Raw genomic sequence first — 17,553 nt, forward strand, 5'->3', positions numbered from 1 at the left:
TATTTTGATGAAATTTAATAAAAGTGCTTGATCCAGATGGACAGAAATTATTATAAACTGAGATGATTACACAACATATTTAGAAAAAACAAAAAAAACACTAGCAATAGTCTAGTCAGCTGTTAACAAATAATTAAGAGCATTAAATCAGTTTCATCACTGATCAGCTCCATAATATTAACTCTTGTAATTTGCATCATGTTAAAGAAACCAGAACAATAAGAACATTCATTACAAACCTACATATCCAATCAATAATGATTTTACTGAGCTTTATACATTCTAAAAATCATAAATGCATGACAAGTACTGAGTTTTGTGCTGTTTGAGAAACCAGATTAACAACACAAACACAGAATAAGAGTTTATTTTATATTACATGTATGTCAGTAACATCCATCTGTTTTTATAGAATTTGATAAATCCTTTCAATTTGATTGGAAATCAGATAATCATATTATGCATATAAATTCATATAAACACATTTTATTAAGCTGTTTTATTTTAAATGTAAGTGAGCATTAAATACCTTTTAAAATGCTATAGAATATAAAACAGATATTTATTCATTAACAGCAGTGATCAGTGGCGCTGAATTTTTATCTTGCATATTATTACGTGGACTAAAGTATGTAAAGATTTTCTCAGAACTGAAAGACTGACCAGTGAAAGAATAGATATGAGACCCTCCTCATAGTCCACAAACACCCCCACCTTTTCCACCTTCTCTCTCAGTGTGAGGGGGACAAAAGAATTAGCACAAGCCCTGAATTTATTCTCATTCCTCAGTTCCACAAGCCATAATCCATTCTGAGGAGTCGCTGTCATCCATGCCTTCCTGTCAATGTTCTCTCTGATCACTCCTAATGTCCATGCAGTTTTCCCTTTGACCTGTACCTCATCATAAAATCTCCCTGTAGAGAAACTCTGCTTTGCTACAATATAGGGGAATTTAAACCTCTGTGGTGAATCAGAGAAAGAAAGAGAAAGACAAATGTAAAGAAATTAGAGAAATATTGAATTAAATATTAAATATTTAATAAATGTCTAATTTTTCATCTTATAGTTCATGACAAATGTACTTAAACTCCTAAAAACTACAAATTCAAGTGTAATTACCATTTTTCACTCTCAGTCTCTGCAGCTCTGAAAAGAGAAAAAAGTTCATATTAGAGGCTAGGATAAGATGCTGTGTGTAAAGATAAAACCATACAAGTTTGCTTTTTATTTCATTAATTTCTATTTCCCTACTTTTTGGTGATATAGAGAATAGACAGCATTCCTTTTGTCTAGATGCTACAAACTGCTTCATTAAATTTTAATCTGGAAAATGTTAGTCTCTGAATCCTGATTCAAACATTTTATGTCTCACCTGCGTAGTTCTTATCCATGTGAATGCCCTGAGGATAAAAAATAGTTTTTAATATTTTTTAACATTTGGTGTAAATTCTATATAAATAAAAGTATAAATAGAGTCAGCAGTGTAATGTAGTGAGAACGAAAATGGCCAACACAAATAAGATTGCAGTTATAGAATGTAACTGTCCTCTGATATTATATATTTGTTAAATGATTAAGTTCACTTCATATAGGAGAAATTGATGTTACAGGTCAGCTATGAGTCATATAAACAAACAAGTCATTTAATGTACAGGGACTGATGTCTGTATCTCTATTCTTCTTACATTATACTCTTATGCTCTTCATGATTATGCTTGGAAACATGAGGAATATCAACCCAGTAGATAGAATAAATAAATAAAAAAATTAAAATACAAATTCTAATTAAAATCCACTATTATTCATTGAATTAGATATCATTACATTAATGAATATAAGATAATTAGATAATCAACTGCTTGATTTCTTACTAATTTCCATGAAATGAACCTAGCTATGTTTTAGAATAAGGCCACAGTTAAAAAGCTGTAGTAAAAACCTGTGAAACCACCTTTTATTTTAATGCATTAATCATGAAATAATTAATCAATTTCATTTCAGAACACAGATTTAAAATTTGTTTGGGGAGCTACATCAGGACTTTTATCAGGTCCCAACCCGTTGTAACATCACCACTGGCGTCAGGCCACCGGAGGGAGCCCTAGCCTGAGTATTAGCCCTACGATCAAAGGAACACTTCCAGGATTTAAGCGGTGTGCTTTTTATGCCGCGATGCAAAGTATCATAGCTGGAGATACCAAGCTGTTTGCTACCGTGTTTGGATTACCTGTGTTAAGGATATTTGTGTATGGACTTTTTGGATATCGAGTTTGGTTTTGCGATTCACGCTATTGGATTATTGCCTATGATTTGATTTTGGATTGAGTTTGGTTTTAGGAACCATGTTCTGCCTGTCGCTGGTGAGGCTTCACACCTGTAGTCTATCAAATCCATCGAATGAGTCGAAATGTGAAAAAAGTGTAGATCAGATTTTTAAAGCATGACTGGATTGATAAAAAATAAATCCACCAGAAATCAGAATTAAACAAACAAACAATCAACAGTTGAATATTTAATAGATTTTTGTGAAGAGAAAGTAGCACAAGCAACTTAAAATTAGAAAAAAACTTCACTGGGTTGCTCCTCTGCCATGGCACCGTACATCAACAAAATGTGTAACTGATAAATGAGGCCTCCTTCATGAGCACACGTGTTGTGATTTGTCAGGACAGAGATTGATTTGAGCCTGGCTTATTACATTTTTCTGAGTATCCCAGATGTTTTTAAGATTTTTTTTCCTTTGGCATTTTAGTTGCTTGAGGTTTGAATTGATTGATGATTTTATGTTTCTTAAATTTCTTGATCTGTTTCTGATTTCACAGAATCTGGTCACAGGACCAGAGGTGACAGTAGTTTGCAAGCACTGATTTTAGCAAACTAAAACCAGGAAACACAACTGGGGACCAGGCAGCAGGGCCACATGCCAATAGATCATTGATGCACTTGGGTACTGAAGGCTAGCCTATCTGTTCCAATCCCATAGCAGAGTTACTGAAGAACAAATTGCTGAAAAAAAATCACGCTGGCTATGATAGAAAGCATCACAGTGCATGGTTTGAGTGCCCATACACAAGGCCATCAGAACTGGACCAAGGAGCAGTTGAAGAAGGCGGCCTGGTCTAATGAATCGTGCTTTCTTTTATATCAAGTGCATGGCCTAGGTGCATGCATGTTGCTTATCAGGGGAAGAGATGGCACCAATGTGCACTAGGGGAAGAAAGTAAGCCAGTGGAGGCAGTGTTTTGCCCTGTGCAATGTTCTGCTAAAAACTTTCAGTCCTGTCATTCATGTCAATGTTACTTTAACACCTACCACCAATCTAAACATTGTTGCAGACTTAAGTACACGCCTTCATCATAAAAAATATTCCCTTCTGGCAGTGTCCTATTTCAGTAGAATTATGTAACCTGCCACATCAAAAAGATTGTGGTGTTGAATTGGCCTCCAAAGTCCCCAGATCTCAGACTGATCAAAGGACCAGAGCTGGCAATCTGTGGACTAAAATATGGTAAAAATGTCACTATAATTTAGCATATGGATGTTATGAATGAAAATGTCATTATTACCTTTCTTGTGGCAGATAACAGCAGTTAATATCAATCCAACAGCAAAGAGTAATGCTAAAACAGAAATGCCGACAATCGTCTTCCAAGCATGAAAGATCTTACCTACAAAGAAACCCAAGGTTACTTGTGACACCAACAAGAGGAGGGCTCCAAATTTCATTGTATGCAGAGCTATACAATGACAATAAAACTTTTATGATAAAACGTTTTATTTTTAAACCATAGACACTTACTATTAATGATTATGTGTGTCTCAATCATGTGATGTTTTTGTTGAAGTCTGCAGTAAAACCTGTTAGAGTCACTATAATCAAAAACAGTGATGTGGCTTTTCACACTGAAGCCCTCTGTGTCTCTGTGTATCTGTGTATCTTCAGCAGTCAGAATGACTTGTTCTCTGTCCAGCCACTGAACCTGAGGTTCAGGATTCCATCCTCTGGACTCACACACAAGATTAATCCCTCCTGAGTTATCATAACTCTCCACTGTGATCACCGGGTGGCTTCCCAGAACTACAATCGTTAACCAGAAAATATTAAATCAATATAATGAAATCATTTTAAAATGTTAACCTCAAAATAAAACTGTCAGTCAAAGTAGAGAGAAAATAAATGACAATAATGATACTATTTTCTCTGTGTGTCTATATTGTAGTGACTGCATAGGACTGAACACAGACATTCAGGAGACTGGGGTGGAGAAAAGTGCTCTTCTATGTAAAGTCTTTAAGGCAGGTGAAAAGAGGCAAGGTGCAGGAGAGGAGTACTATCTTCTGCAGTGCTCTCTGTAATAGTGGTTTCCATGTGGGGCTGAGTAGTGATGAGGCAGGAGCCAGAGAGCTTTGTGGGGCACAGCAGGTTTGGGGGGCATTGTCCTCACTGTCTTCGGTAGGCTCCACTAAAAAGCAGAGGGCAGGACACTGTTGCCTACTAGTCCCACAGGGCATGCCCCTTGGACAGGCCATCTGTGATGCTGTGATGGTCTCCCACTCTGTGCCTGACCTAAAACAAGAAGTTAAAAGAAAGAAACCACTGAGTTACCCAAGCGTCAGTGTCCTTGTGTCCTTGGCCATCCACTGCAAAGTCACATGGTCAGTCACTAGGGTAAAATGCCAGCCTGCCAAGGATTAGCAGAGCTCCTTGACTGCCCACTTTATTGTCAGGGATTCTCATTCCACAGCAGTGTATTTCTTCTCAGCAGGGCTCAGTTTTCTGCTGCTGTAGAGGACTATCCTGTCAAAAGTTTGTGACAGGACACTGCTCAGTCCTGTGTCTGAGGCAAGAGAGGGGTAAAGTCAAGGGGTAAGATGAAATGGGCCCTTTCCAGGTGCTCCATCAGGTTGTCCACATGAGGAAGCAGGGAGCTGTCAAATTCTCATACCTCGCTGACCCCCCAAAGTCGTTGCAGATAGTGGGCTTCCTGGGCCTGATAGTTCTGTTGTCTCACCACCACTCCCATGGGGTTTTTGATTTCATGGTGGACCAGTTGTATTAAGGTGAAGGAAAACACATATGCAAACTGGTCAACCAATGCCAACAGGTCTTGGTTTTGGGCTGGAGTGAAATCATCCCCTTGCTGGACCAAGGTTTGCTCCATGGGATATGTGGGGGTACATGGACACAACTGATGCCAACTCATGGACACAACTGATGCCAGCCCAAACCACTTCTTAGCAAATTGATGTGAGAAAATTGTGTGTCTGCAATCTTACAGGGCTTCTGCAGCAGTAATTGACTGTGCCCACCTTCTTGAGGACTGTGTACGGGCCCTGTCAGTGGGCCAGAAACTTGCAGGCAGCATTAGGCACGAGGAGGAGCACCTGATTACATGGTTGGAACCTGCAGTCCAGTTGTATACCTGCTGTTTTTCAGGGCTGCTAGACAGATGTGTTCCCAGATGATTAGAGCCACTCGGTCAATCTGCTCCTGCATCCCCTGGATGTACTCGATGAGAGAGTGTAAAAGCAGTGGAAATTGCTGCCTGAAGAGGCTTGAAGGGGGTAAAACTGGTAGATGGTTCGGGTGTCTCCCAGATGGTGAAGAGGATATAGGGCAGGATGCGGTAGGTGCTACCTGCCCTACTGAGATATGCTAACCCCACTCACTCTGTCTTATCCCTAGTCTATGGCTCTGCTGCCAACGAGATCGACCAACAGCTGGTGGAAGACCTCTACCTCCCTGTCTTCCCTTGCACCATTCCCTTATTGTGCTGAGAACTGCTTCCAAAAAAATCTCTGCCTCCAATGTTATACCACTTCAGTCGAAAGCCCTGAGCTTCTAGGGTCAGGGAGGTTTTTAACAAGGAGTGTGCCACAAAACTGCTCCCTCATTGGCCTTGGGACTGTTTCATAGAGCTCCTGCCCAATGCATCACCTCCATGGAGCAAGGTGTACCCATTGTCGATCCCAGAGACCCAGGCAATGGAGGGCTACGTAGAGGAAGCCCTTTCTCCAGGCTTTATTTGCCCCTCCACTTCACCAGCAGCCATAGGTTCTTCTTTGTAGAAAAAGGATGGTGGACAACAACCTTGTATCAACTACCAGGGCCTGAATGGCATGACAGTAATATACCCTTACCCCGTACCATTAGTGCGCCCCATGCTGGATCAGCTCCGTTAGGCATGGTTTTTTTTTAACCAAGCTTGACTTACAGGGCACTTACAACCTCATATGAGGGGGAATAAGTGGAAAACAGCTTTTGACACACCCAGGGGCACTACGAATACTTGGTAATGCCAAATGGTCTGACTAAAGCAGTCTTCCAGGCTATTGTCTCTAGGGACCTCTTGGATTCATATGTCATTGCTTACATTTACGACATCTTAATACATTCCAAAACTTCCAGAGAATATGTTGCTCAAGTACACATGGTCCTCACCAGCTTAAAGCCAATGCCCTCTCTTGGTGACATGACTTGGTCTATGGAACACCCACACCGGAATTTATCCTGCCATCGTCTGTCATCATTGCCCCCATCCGGTGAATTAATGGAAGAAATTCAGTGTGCCCAGGGAACCAAGGCCAAACTCAGACCCAGGGTCATTCAATGGGTGCATATTTCCCTCTGACGTGAAGAACTATGTCTACGCCTGTGCTGTTTGTACTCAAATGCAAACCTCATGCCAGCAACTGGTGTGGCTTCTTGAGCCTCTCCCTATATTCCCCAGTGCCCATAGTCCCACATCTCAGTGGACCTCCCCAGTTGTCACGGACACACTGCTATCATGATAATCTTTAGTTAATTTAAAGTAAATTATTTGGTTGTCTTGCACAAACTGCACATGTTTATGCCTATAGAAATAATACACAAAAACAAGCAAGCAAACATACACTGTATAAATCTACAGTGAAGAAACTGACCTTACCCGCAACAGTTACATAAACAGGCACTTCTTGAATCCAGGATTTGTCCTCAATATGACACACATATTTTCCTGCATCAGAGACTTGGAGAGCTGAGAGTTTGAGTGAAGCGTTGCCTTTCTGCAGCTCCTCTTTGAACAGTGATGTTCTTCCTTTGTAGGCCTGAGCCTGATTTTCATTTTGGTCTTCATGACTCCTATAGCTATGCACAAATAAAACCCCTAGCTCTACTCTCAACCATTCCACCGTCATATTCAAAGCATTGGTGTTGGGTTTGATAAAACAGGGCAGAACCAAGTCTTCACCAGTTACAGCAACAAGAGGAGCTTTTGGACCAACCACCTGTAACTGCTCTGTGTTTTCAGAAAAGAAACAACTTTAATTATTACTTTAGTACTACTTGTATTCAATACAGTTGTAACTATCAAATGTCATTATGATTTTTTTATTTAAATGTGCAATCTCATTGGAAAAACCTTTAAATGTTTTAACCCTAAAAACATTCAGTGGTCCTCCTGCCTTCATAGAAACTCCATAATAATTCTTCATTTAGCCCCATCTTAGTAAGCTTATAAGAATGACAAAATCTGAATAATTAATATTAAGTTCTGAGAATTCTCAAAATTCTGAGAAAATGTGTTAAAAGTTAACATTTAGAGCATACACTATAAATAATTAACACTAAATATATGTAGTTTTACATATCTTGGTTCTTAAATTTTCAGACACCCTGTATACAGGCCTCTTTAATAGTGCAACACAGGAAAAGAAAATATTCATTGTTAAATCCACTCCTGCCTCCCAAGGGGTGTTTCTGGACTAAATTTGTTGGACACGTGCATAGAGATTTTTCTTCATTACGGTTAAAATTCAGCAGGTGTGGTCTTCCTTGGTCTACCAGTTCCTTTATTACTACTTTTTATTTTTTTAATAAATAAAGCATTTTTTAAAAATACAGCATTCACCCTGTAACTGTGCTGTCTCTCTTGCCTGATTGATCCTTTTTCCTGTGCCCAATATTTAGTGGATATATTGCACACAGTCTTAGGGATACAAGTTAATCTCATTTATGAGTTTAAAGTGAATATTTTCCTATTAATTAACCAGTGACTCAGAGCCACTTTTCCTTATGAGCAGATAAGGATTTAAATATATGTTTTACCAAATACTACAAGTTATGCACCATTTCTATATTTCCTTTATGGTTAGCTAGATATAGGCTCAGGTTAGGACATAGGTTCCTGGCCACCTGCTAGAATAAAACTAATTTCCACTGAACTTTGTGGAGTTTGGCTTGGCTTCACTGTTAAGTGTAGTTACAAAGTTCATTTATTTAATGATGTAGCTTGTTATATTCTCTAGGATAGACTCTTCACTCTTATTTTCACTCTGACCTGGACTGTCAGATATGGTGTTTTACTGCAAACAGATTTACCTTCTATATCATGTACAATTTACCACATGTTAAATCAAACAAAGGAGCTGGAATGTAACCTTAATTTTGAGCTTATTTTTTCCTTAATTTATTTCTTTATTTAGAACGCAGATTTCCTGCAGATGTTTGTGGAAAAATAAAGAATACATGTTGGAAAAAAAGCCTGGTTTAAACTATTCAGCCTTTCAGAAGGATTTTGCTCTTGCAGGCAAAATTGCTCATTATAAAGGATCATCTTTGGCTCTGTGTTGAGATTGGTGAATTAAAAAACATTGCATCATGATAGCAGACAGAATGTCTCCATAATGTTTCAGAACACTTATAGGTCAAAATTATATAATGATAAAAAGGACAAAACATAGAAATAAATCAAAGATTAATTATAGCTTCCAGGCGTGTAGCTAGGTAATTTTCTGCACAGAAACATCAAGGTTAAAATTCATTATATAACACATACCAAGTAGGGTTTTTTCCATACCTGACTGACATTCCATAAAGCTGTACAGAATCAGGAAAGTCACACAGAAAAACATAATTCCTGAAAAAAAACAGACAATCATTACTGCTCCAGTATGTTTCACAGTCTAAAAAACATTATGAATTACACTAGGTGTACACTATAATTGTAATGTCTGGGACCCCCGCCCTATGCGGGGCTCAACCCCAGACGCCCGTGGTGTGTGCGCGCACGCCAGCACACGGTAGAATGAGACCCATGCGCAGGATTCAGCGAAGCACTGTTTATATTACATTTAAGACGCGACATAGGGAAACAAACGCAACACTAGACATGGCGTGGTTAACAAAACGAAAACAAAACCTAGACCTTAGCTTGGACATGGAACTTAACAAACAAAACCCCCAACAGAAACCACAGTACAGATAACAATCATGGACAAGGACACAAACACAAGGATCCCTATTTATAGGGATAGACATTAGGGCTAATGGGATACAGGTGACACAATCAGGATAGGAACAATAGGAAGGGCGTAACAAAAGACACACAAAGAAGCAGGCTTCCAAGGTTCACCTGCCAGTGCCCTCTCTGGGCCTGGCAGGGAACTGTCCAGCTGTTCCTGACAATAATGGACATACATTGTATCAAAAATCTAAATACTTACAACATTGTAAGGATTATATTTTCTTGATAAAAGGTTTGTTTCTTTTCCTTCTTCCACCCTAGAAATATTGCAAAGCTATAATCTATATCTGATGCAGAAAAGCTAGTTCATGCATTCATGACCTCCAGACTGGACTACTAATGCATTACTAGGTGGTTGTACTGCATCTTCAAAAAACAAGCTACAGGTAGCCCAGAATACAGCTGCCAAAGGTCTTACCAGGTCAAGAAAATATGAACATATAACCCCAATTTTATCATCACTGCACTGGATAACTTTTAAATTTAAAATTGATTATAAACTATCGCTACTCATGAATAAGGCTTTAAATGGTTTAGCTCCCACATATCTAACCAGTCTTCTAACATGCTCCTAACATGTAGTTCCTAGAATATCAAAGTCCACTAAAGGGGGTAGAGCATTTTCGTATTTAGCTCCTAAACTTTGGAATAGCCTTCCTGACAGTGTTTCGGGCTCAGACACACTCTCCTAGTTGAAATGTCGATTAAGGACATATGAGACTAAAGATGAGATAAGTGATGTGATGTGTGATGGAGATGATGAGGATGTGGATGGTGTCGAGGTGGACTTTGTAGAGGTCACAGCTGTTTTAGATGAGGATGATGGTTAACAATTCCAGCTTCCAAAGCATCATCGTGGCACCTGCCAAATATTAAGCTTGGTTTCCTCAGTGGATGTAGCCAAAGACTGTTCAAATGAAGCCTACAAGAAGCTGTCCAGGTCAGCATTTGCAAAGTGCCATGCACTATGGTATAAGTGTGGCAGATCTGCGGCTGCAGCAGAGATTATAGAAGATGTGTGCTGATCCACCACAACACAACAAGGTGGAATTCCTTATTTATCACCGTTGAGAGAGTGCTTTGAATCATTAAAGATCAGGGAGAGGGGGCTATCAGAACTGTCTGCACTTCACTCAAGTTGCCAATGTAAGTGCTGTTTTTTTATAATTCCTTTAAATTCATGTTCCAATAATGTAATATAAAACTGTTTTTTAGAACACATTACTTTGAGTAGTAGCTGAACTACTTAAGGATCTGATATGAGTAGATACGGGGAAACAGTAAAACAGTAGATACAGTAAAATGACAATTCCCTCCCTCCCTCCCTCCCTCCCTCCCTGTCTCTCTCTCACACATACACACACACACAGGTTTTGAGGCTTGTTATTTTAGTACACGTCATTTATGATGACAGTTTGTGTAATTTGTTTTGAGATGTCCACACTATGTTGAGTTATATATATAATGCATTTGTTTATATTTACCAAGTTATTTTATTTACCAAGCATTACCAGGTTTTATGTGAAGCAGTATTGGAATTAATGCCCAAACACTGACAATCACACATCCAAGCATTGCTAAACTGATATAACATTCTTCCTCTATGGAGAAATGCATGACTGAAAGACTTTTGTACACATATGCAGCTGTGACTGGCAAGTGTGTTTCTTCTGATGCAAAAACTAGTTCCTGTTACAATAATTCTGATCAGTTTAAACCAGTTTATATTTATGCACAGAGACATTCAGATACAATACAGTAAAAGAAAACTCCTGTGTTCAATACATGTGTTTATTAAACTTAAACATGCAACTATGTTACAAATAAACCTTATTTCTTGCTTCCTGCTTTGAAATCCTGTTATTTCATTGGATTGTAAAGAAAATTGTTTAGCTTCAAGGTTTTGAGGATGATAATTTAAATAGACATAAGTGTCTGACTAATTAATATCATTCAATTAATAGATTAGTGTGCTAAGAGTAACATTAAAACCTTTTCACATGTTGTTGATTAAGCAAAAGAGTCTGTGACAAAAATGATAACACGATAGTATAGACATAATAAATCATAGAAGTTTGGATACTTAAGTACATTTGAAGGCAAATACTTTTGTACTTTTACTCAAGTGAAAGTGTAAAAGGAGCACTTTTACTTTTACTGGAGTAATATTTTACCTAGTGTATCTTTGTACTTCGTCCACCACTGCAATCGACACGAACATTCACAGAGCGCTTCCTGAAGACAAAGAAACTGGAGTAAGGAAACCACCTGGAGGGATTTACATTGTACTCTTTATAATCATCTTTAAATTTAACTTGACTTAATTTAAACTTTTTAATGTACATGTTGGTGATTTTAACTTTGGTTTACCCACAATGCAATTCAATGTGAGTGAGATTTAGGACTTGTTTCATCTCTTCCTTAAGACAGTGATGCAGCAAAGCTTTAGTCCTTCACTTCTCACTCTCTCTAACCTCCTCATTTGTTCATGAAACTCAGAAGTCCATTTTATACCAGAGTGCTGTAAGGCTGTTAACACAAGTTTGTTTAAGTTTTGTTTAATCTAATTAAGATTAAATTAGATCATTCTGAATACACAGCTGGCACTTTTAATCTGCAGCTAGGACTGTAAAACTTTTACATCTAAAGCACTTATTGTCAAAGAAATTATTATTGATCAGGAGTTTAATGTGCTGTGTTTAACAGAAACATGGATTACACCAAATGATTATATAACTTTAAATGAAGCTATCTGCCAAAAAACAGTTAAATGCAAGTGAAGTGACAGGCATGACACAAAAAACAGAAAATTTGATGTGTTTGAAGTTCTTTATCCACAAAAGATAAGTCTACTGAGTCGATTCCACTAATTATAATTTATAGGCCATCAGGGCCACATTCTGAGTTCCTCTGTGAATTTGTGGATTTCATCTCAAATCTAGTTTCTAATTTCTTTAGACAAAGTATTAATTATTAACATTCATTTTGACCCACTGAGAACAGGTTGTGTCCATTCTAGATTCCTTAGGGGTTAATCCCCACAGAATGTATGTAACAGGACTTACTCATAAAGGTGGTCACACTCTTGATCCATTACTAACATTCGGATATAAGTAAATATAAGTGTTTTTTAGTTATATAATGACAGTTTTTTATTATTCCTAGATTACTTAAAACATCTGCTATTTAAATTCCTGTGAATGAACTGGTACTATAGCAATGACAGCATTAAAACGAGAGCAGTAATATAAACTTACTATGTTATGGTTGTAAATATTCAATGTAATGTGTGAATGATAATTCAACAATGGATTTACTTACAGCAGTCTACACTCTCTGTCTAGATTCTTTCAGGGAGAGACCATGATGGAGAACATAGGGGAAATAGAAGACTCTCATTTCATTGCATATCCTTCTTCTGTGTGCTCTTGAAAGAAACTTATAAACGTATAAAATAAGGAGGTAGAAAAAATGGAGAACAAAAGCTATGAGTCTCTGAGACTGACCTCAAGAAGGAAATAATTTTAGGGAAGTACAAGCTGTTACCCAAGATGGATTGCAAAAAGATGTGGTCAGTGGAAAAAGCACAAAACCAGTAAAAAAGAGAGAGAACATACACAAGACAAATCAATAGGAATGAGAATAAACATTTGAAATGCATGTAATAAATCATCACTCTTTAACAAGTAAGGCCTCACAGTGTAGCGTTGTAGAGTAGGCTATAGCATGATAAAACACAATATAGAGTAAACTCACAAACATCATTTTCACTAGAGAATATTAAAGAAAATGACCAGAAAATAGATATTAAAAAAGAAACCTATTGCAGGCCTACTCATCCAGTTTTATAAGCTTCAGAATGAGAGAAAGCTTGAGAGTGCAATGAAGTATTAAAGGATGTGGGAGTAATTTTAAAACCTAGAATGTCTAGGTTAAATGCATTTTTGTTTATGTTTGTATGAAAAGATAAAAAATGAGAAGACAACATTAGTAGTATGAGACACAACCTTGGTTTATTGACCACCCTTGTTTAATGGTTAAACGCAGTGGCGTGCCATGCTTTTCACACCTAGGCCTTCACTGGTGTCTTTCCTGAATTAATCCACCTCTATACCATCATTTTCTACTCAGCCCTCCTAAAATTCTGCGATTCTCCATAAACTGTACACAAATTGGTGATCGCTTCAGTCCCCTTTAAATTTCATATGAAAACGGCAGCAGACTTCGGCTCCTCCCCGTCTTTCAACAGATTCTTCAGTCCGCAGCGGCGCAGAGCGAGGATCAGGTGACAAGTGTGTGTGTGTGTGTGTGTGTGTGATCAGGAAGACTCGCATTTGGCTTGTTCAGTACTCAAATGTTATACACATTTATGCAATTCAGGGAAATGCTGCAATAAGTTTACCATCCTACCCTGTTAGTCAAACCTTTATTTAATTTAATTAATTTATTTATTTTTTACTATTATACCCTCATTGGGGGCTGAGCCCCCCCCTTAAATGAAAATTCTAGAATCGCCCCTGGATGAGTTTTAAATTACACATGAGTAAATTAAAATTACACACAAATGTTTTGAATTACATATGATTATTTTTGACAGTGATTTTATTCCATACATGTTCCCCTACCAGATTAAGACTCAGGCTTTTACAACTGGTATTTTGTCGTCTCGAAGAAAGACGGGGGGGCTGCATCCAATTTTGGACCTGCGGGCTTTGAACTGTGCACTGAAGACTTTCAAGTTCAAGATGCTCACACTCAGACTTATCGCATCGCAAATCAGGTCCGAGGACTGGTTTGTGACAACAGACCTCAAAGATGCCTATTTTCATGTAGGTGTTCCTGCTTTTGGGGGTAAAGTATACCAGTATTGTGTTCTTCCTTTTGGTCTAACCCTGTCACCATGCCCATTTACAAAGTGCATGGATGCTGCCCTGGAGACCACGGGGTGCGTGTACTAAATTACTGAATTAGCTGGATGACTGGCTCATTCTGGCCCAGTCGAAGGCCATGGTGGCCTGTTATCGAGCTGTGCTTGCCCAAATGAGGTCTCTAGGACTCAAGGTGAACCCAGAGACGTGTGTACTTTCTCCTTCTGAGAGAACCACCTTCTTGGGTGTAGTTTGAGATTCCACCACGATGCAGACATGTCTGTCTCCTGCTCAGGTGGCTTCCTTACTGTCAGCGGTGAAAGCTATTCGGCTAGATCAAAGCCTCTCTGTCGCCAAGGTGCAGAGAGTGTTTGGCCTCATGGCAGCAGCAGCTGACGTTATCCCATTGGGTCTGCTTCACATCCCCTCAGGCATCCCCTCAGTGCCATAAAGGTTACGTGCCACGGGCTTTGTACCCTTCTTATGTGGAAAAGACCCCGCTTTTTGCCCTTGGGTCTCACACTAGGGGCACGTCATTGTCTCAAGACTCTTTCGACGGACACCTTGCTTTTGGGCTGGGAGCAGTCTTGGACAGCGACTCTGCCCAGGGTCTCTGGGAGGGCCATCATCTCTCCCACTATCCGCTATAGTATTCCCTTTCTCAGCCAGCCCCTCTGGGCCTGGATGCTCTGATGCCAAGGTTGCGACTGTACACCTTTTCCCCGGTAGCTCTGCTCCCAGAAGTCCTAGCAAGTGTGTGCCATGATCAAGTCCACCTTCTTCTAGTGGGTCCTCGCTGGCCTGCTGGAGTTTGGTTCCTGGACCTTGTCTCCCTCCTAGACGGCACTCCTTAGAAGATTCCTGTCAGGAAAGATCTACTCTCTCAGGCCCCACATATACACATTGCATAATATTACTGTATTTTCAATCATATATGTCATATATGTCTTACAAACCATATAAAGCCTTATAGATTTCCAGGATGTAAAAACATAGGGAAATAATGCTAATTTAATATGAATGTCCATCATATGTCTTAAGACATCTATTAAACATTTAGTTAGACACAGCAGTTTACCAATCAGTATAAGGCTGTACTTGCTTTCATATTGTCCTAAACAGAGCCCTGTACATGTCAGAGTCATGTACTGTATAATCATAGACTTGCACCCTTAGATAAAACACAACATTTAAAGTACACACACAAAAACACATGTTGGAACAGCACAGCCACAGAGGACTATTTTATTTTGTCAAAACTTATTAGCCCACAGAAGCTGCATCATGAAATATTTTACTGACACAAGTTTGCTAATGTGCCTTTAAGAACAATTCTTTGTAAGTGTGTGTGAGAAATGGTAGAGGAAATTAAAGAAAACAGATGAAAATAGTAATCAGTTAATAATTATATCTATTTTTTCCATACAATCTGTCGACCCCAAGCAATTATCTTGCACTCGAGGGGTTCTGAACTTCTGACCTGGTGCTGACCCAGAGTGAGAAAAAAAATTAGCATACCTTTTTTTCCACCTGGTCTGAGTACGACAAGGAAACCTTCTTTCTTCTAATTTGCAATTGTGAAAACAATACGCTTTTTTTTCCGGCATGTTTTCTGCATTAATTTAAAGTAGACTATTTTCTGAGCACAGATGTGAACATAAGTAAGTAATGCGCGTCCATGAAAAAAGACTATAAAATATGCCGATTGGTTGATGCTTGAACTGCCTTCACGGGATCCTATGAAAAGCCTGATCGCTGGCTCATTTCGAAAAGCACCCGAGGTAAAATAGAGCGTTGCTTTCAACAACTCGGCGTTTATGGATTGCTTGATTTCTTTATTAACATCACCAGGTGAAAGGTAGGAAGAAATTTTCACTTGTTGTAATGTTTACTCAGGCAGCGATATTGATTTGTGCATTTAGCAAATTCTAAGTAGTTGTTTTGTTCAAATTTGTTAATGCTAGCCTATCAGACTACAGTTTCAACATTTTGCTTAGCAGCTATTAAATGGAGCTGTAGCCGGGAATTCACTGCAACATCTTTGATCAACCTTCCTTCGTGTATTTAGGCAACGTTAGCTAGATTGTTTGTTAGCTAGATTGTGTATAGGTGTGATAAGGAAGTTTGCAGTGGTCCAGTGGGTCAGTGGGGAGGATGCTGGGATGTACAGAGAAGTGAAAACTGATGCCATACGTAAATATGATGACACCAAGATGGATGACCCACAAACTAACTATACAGCTGCTGTGGAATGGCAGAAAGGGAAAAAGCTGGCCAGTGTACACTGCCTCTGTTTTCTAAGTTTGTAAGCAGTAAGTAGACCAATCTAATACTTTGTTTTTTAAAACATGTTATGTCCAATATGTACCACTCACAATCTCTATAATGCTGTTAATTTATTTTTTTGTGCCATCTTGCTTCATAACAGCACTGTTTTGCCTTTTATTCATTTGTCTCACAGGAGCAATGCTGCAAAAGTGGCCTCATGTGGCACCCTCCAGCATTGGTGCAACCATCAATGCCAAACTTACTGAGATTAGTGTGAAGAAGAAAACACAAGAACATCCAGAAACCTTAATGCTCTTTGATGATTGATTTCATTGACAATGATGACATTGTGTTCAAGGTATTCTGTTGTTTTTGGTGTGTTCTGTTTTTCTTGAGCAAAGTTTACTTTCAAGCAGGGCTGTCCAATGATTTTTCATGAATAATCACTAACTAAACACCAACTTTTCACTTGTGTATACGTGTTTGTATAATGATTTGTTTCAGTGCATGCATGAACATCTTGTCACTGGGTGGATCTGAAAGTGTATTATAGTATAGGGATACTGAATTGGTGCACACTGTAGTAGCAGGAATTTGGTGGTGTTCCCTTTTGTGATATTTAGTCTGAAATGTGTAAAAATAGCAGATGGTATTTGAACCTCGACACTACTTGACCTCATTAAATACACAATACATAAGATAATACATGATAATACTTTGCAATTTTCAATCTTTTTATACACGTATAATGGCTTTATTCATGTTTCTTTGTATTTTCTAGGTTGAAGCATTTGCATGATGGCTGCACCAGTGAAACTGCAGATTGTCTTTGGTGCCAACAATGCTGAAAAGCTGACCATAGAATCGGGCATGCCAAAGTCTGTGAACGTAATAAATAAACATAAATTATGTGTTTTGCTGTCTACATTTTATTAAAACAAGAGCTGCTCTCAGTCAAGAGTAAAAATCATTTACAAGGTCTTCTGCCTAAAACAACCGGAATTATAAAATACATCTTTACTGCAAGCAGAATGAGAATGAGAAGTTAACATGGAGGACTTTAAAATAGTTTAATTCTTACTTTTTTGTCTGTAGTCTAGCCTGATCAAATTAAGTGTAACTTGTTTTGT

At 38.6% G+C, this 17,553-nt stretch overlaps 1 protein-coding gene and 1 long non-coding RNA gene across 4 annotated transcripts; one reads left to right on the top strand and one right to left on the bottom strand.

The window, feature by feature from the left end:
• Positions 1-2: 2 nt before the first annotated feature.
• Positions 3-12,788, bottom strand: LOC131355751 (butyrophilin subfamily 3 member A2-like). Of its 3 annotated transcripts, XR_009204910.1 has the most exons (10): positions 12,609-12,788; positions 11,662-11,816; positions 11,462-11,522; positions 8,841-8,900; positions 6,930-7,280; positions 3,800-4,078; positions 3,567-3,668; positions 1,373-1,400; positions 1,120-1,146; positions 3-960 (listed from the first exon to the last, which is right to left on the bottom strand). XR_009204910.1 is itself a non-coding variant. In XM_058394219.1 (9 exons), exons 3-7 carry the CDS (start codon positions 8,893-8,895, stop codon positions 1,384-1,386), a joined length of 804 nt encoding a protein of 267 aa, XP_058250202.1. In that variant the 5' UTR covers positions 8,896-8,900; positions 11,462-11,522; positions 12,609-12,788; the 3' UTR covers positions 3-960; positions 1,120-1,146; positions 1,373-1,383. The 3 variants fall into 3 exon arrangements, 2 of the variants coding, with proteins under 2 accessions (XP_058250202.1, XP_058250203.1); XM_058394219.1 differs by lacking the exon at positions 11,662-11,816; XM_058394220.1 differs by lacking the exon at positions 11,662-11,816 and having other exon boundaries at positions 11,462-11,555.
• Positions 12,789-16,180: 3,392 nt separating this feature from the next.
• On the top strand, positions 16,181-17,396 carry LOC131355960 (uncharacterized). Its single transcript, XR_009204964.1, has 3 exons — positions 16,181-16,467; positions 16,617-16,781; positions 17,205-17,396. It is a non-coding gene; the product is annotated as an uncharacterized LOC131355960 (long non-coding RNA).
• The last annotated feature ends 157 nt before the right edge of the window (positions 17,397-17,553 follow it).

Source organism: Hemibagrus wyckioides, linkage group LG07 (genome assembly GCF_019097595.1).
Source record: "Hemibagrus wyckioides isolate EC202008001 linkage group LG07, SWU_Hwy_1.0, whole genome shotgun sequence".
In the NCBI taxonomy this organism is placed as follows: Eukaryota; Metazoa; Chordata; class Actinopteri; order Siluriformes; family Bagridae; genus Hemibagrus; species Hemibagrus wyckioides.

Bases quoted from the DNA above. Each gene is read 5' to 3' on its own strand.
- LOC131355751 (XM_058394219.1), bottom strand. From the start codon at position 8,895: ATGTTTTTCTGTGTGACTTTCCTGATTCTGTACAGCTTTATGGAATGT. The intron at 7,281-8,840 runs GTATGGAAAAAA...CTGAAAACACAG, and splicing joins CTTTATGGAATGTCAGTCAG to AGCAGTTACAGGTGGTTGGT. The intron at 3,669-3,799 runs GTAAGTGTCTAT...GTTTCTTTGTAG, and splicing joins GACACACATAATCATTAATA to GTAAGATCTTTCATGCTTGG.